General features: G+C 65.4%; 1 protein-coding gene across 1 annotated transcript; it reads left to right on the forward strand.

Moving 5' to 3' along the window:
- Position 1: 1 nt before the first annotated feature.
- Positions 2–1,783, forward strand: FNDC10 (fibronectin type III domain containing 10; the record flags this gene model as incomplete). Its single annotated transcript, XM_017882427.1, has 1 exon — positions 2–1,783. A coding segment is annotated over one exon (453 nt), but the record flags the coding sequence as incomplete, so codon positions are not given.
- Between the last annotated feature and the right edge of the window lie 887 nt (positions 1,784–2,670).

Here is a 2,670-nt window from a genome sequence, read left to right on the forward strand (position 1 = left end):
CCGCTCCCTGCGCGCCAGCGTCCTGCGCAACCGCAGCGTCCTCCTGCAGTGGCGCCTGGCCCCGGCCGCCGCGCGCCGCGTGCGCGCCTTCGCGCTCAACTGCTCGTGGCGCGGCGCCTACACGCGCTTCCCGTGCGAGCGCGTGCTCCTCGGGGCCTCCTGCCGCGACTACCTGCTGCCCGACGTGCACGACGGCGTCCTCTACCGCCTGTGCCTGCAGCCGCTGCCGCTGCGCGCTGGGCCCGCCGCCGCCGCGCCAGAGCCCCCCGAGCCCGCCGAGTGCGTGGAGTTCACCGCCGAGCCGGCCGGCATGCAGGACATCGTGGTGGCCATGACGGCGGTGGGCGGCTCCATCTGCGTCATGCTGGTGGTCATCTGCCTGCTGGTGGCCTACATCACCGAGAACCTCATGCGCCCAGCCCTCGCGCGCCCCGGCCTGCGCAGACACCCCTGAAGCGCGAGGCCGCCCGCCCACCTGGGCGCCGCCTGCCCGAGGGCGCCTGAGCTCCCAGGTCCTCCGCCCGCTCTCCTCTCCTCATTCCTGCTGCTTCCTTAAGATCCCCGCAGAGGAGGACCTGCCGGCGACGGCTCCGGTACCTTGGCATCGTCACACGCCCTTCCCAGCCGGGCGTCAGACTCCCAGACTCTGGCTCCGGATTGACCCCTGGGCCTGCGCTGCTGTGCTGGCAGCATCTAGGGCTCTCCCCGCTCACCACAGGCCTTCATAGAGGCGGCCAGGGCATGGAGCCCCTTCCAGCAAGAGCCATGGGCACTCCGGATCACCCCGCACCTCCATCCTGTGCCAAATTGTCCCAGATAGACCGTCGCCCTTGCTAGGTCACTGTGCTTTGCAGGCCTGGGACGCAGCTCTCCAAGCCTGTCCTCCCCCGCCCCACCCCACTGGGCTTAGGTTAGCTTCGTGCCTTAGTATCTCGGGCCCACTGCAGGAGCCAACACCCCCTGCTGTCCAGGGGGGTCTGTGGCCCTAAGATTGGCCGGCCCCTCCATGTATCTGGCCAGCGTCCCCTTGGAGACACCCCCACCTTCAAGAGCTGCAGAAGCATGAGGTGGGGGCCTGCAGTGCTCTGTACCGTTTAGGGTGTTGGACCAGCTGGGAGCCATAACATGGCAGGCCTGGCCCAGCGGCCAGGGTGAGTGTTCTCAGACCCGGGGCGGCTGGTGGTTCTCCAGGGCCAGGTACCCCTTTTGTGTGTGCGGCCTCTGACTAGGACTTCCTGTGGAAATGGGGGCAGATGGTGGCCATCACTGCTGGCTCCCAGGGCAGAAGCTTAGATACCAGCCTTGAGCAGTCCGACTTTCCACTGTGGCCTGAATCCCAAGCCTCAGCCAACCCAGGGGACCTCAGCAGCGACGGTGTGACTGACAGCACCACCCCTAGCGTTTGCATGCCCAGGGGTCCAGAGCCAGGATCTGGCCCGGCAGTGCCACCCGCCATGGAAGAAAAGCTGACCCTGCCCACCTGCTGCAGACCTGGGCCCCGGGCTAAGGTTGCTTTCTGTGATGGCTGCCTGGTGACATTGGACACTAGGAGGGGTATGGCACTGCTCTCCCCTCCTGGAGCCCCTGGCACTGACCTCCTGGAATTGACCTGACTCCTGGTCACTGGCCAAACACCCACCTTCACCCCAGCCACCCCAGGCCCTGGCTGGTGCCCCATGACACCTGCAGCCCACCTCTGTGTCTTTGCTCCACCCACCCCTGCGTGGCGCTGGTCAGGCGCAAACCTGGTGCCAATGTCTAAATGTCCATCCTCAGATCAACAGTGCTGTCTGTGTGTTATTTGGGAGGTGGGAGGGAAGAAAAAGGTGGATTCCCCTTCTCCCCAGCTGCCCTAGGACCCTTGGGTATTGGCCGGTGGCTGGCCCCGAACCCTCTCCTGGCCTGGGTGGCATTGGCCCCGGGTGGTGTTGGCACTGGCAGCGTGTGCGGCACACTGCCTTACATTTCCTGCCAGGACAGGCAGGGTGCCCAGTGCTTGTCTCTGCGCCTTCTTGTCGTGGGCCAGCTGTGTTGGTGGGGGATGGGGGAGGCAGTACCTGCCGCGCTTAGAAATAAACCATTCCCACAGCTACCCACTTGAGCTGTGACGGCCACAGTTAGGCTGCTCCGGAGGGGCTCCCCACCCTGTCTGGACCTCCCTGTGCAGAGCTAGAGCTGGGGTGGGAACGGTGGACAGGACAGTCTGGGGCTCCTGTGTGTATCCTGTGCTGAATGCCACCCTCCCTCCCCCACAGCCTCTTCCAGGCTGTCCTTGAGGCACCTGCAGCCAGCGGTGACCCTGAGGGAGCAAAAACAGGCGGGGACGGGGGGAGCCCAGCTCTGAGGAGTGACTCATCCCCAGAGGGGGTGTGCAGCGATGTGTCTGGACAGTCTGGCGGGAGTGGGGGCTTCCCGTTCCAGCCACCTTCTGCCCTGGCCACTGGCAAGGGTGTTGCCATGTCTTCTACCAGCAAAGGCAGAGTCCAGGGAGGTGGGGCAGCGTGGCTCCTTGGGGATCGATCGGGAAGTTTCGGAGGCTCCCTGGCCTGCGGCAGGATTCCGGCTTGTTTGTGAGCTTAGGCTCACACCGGCTACAGCCACAGGCCTGTCCTGTCAGTTCTGGGAGTTTCTCAGAGGCCTGGAGTCCAGCTGAGGGTTTGCAGAGGTGGG

This window comes from Rhinopithecus bieti, unplaced genomic scaffold, assembly GCF_001698545.2.
Source record: "Rhinopithecus bieti isolate Rb0 unplaced genomic scaffold, ASM169854v2 scaffold_13351, whole genome shotgun sequence".
NCBI classification, from domain to species: domain Eukaryota; kingdom Metazoa; phylum Chordata; class Mammalia; order Primates; family Cercopithecidae; genus Rhinopithecus; species Rhinopithecus bieti.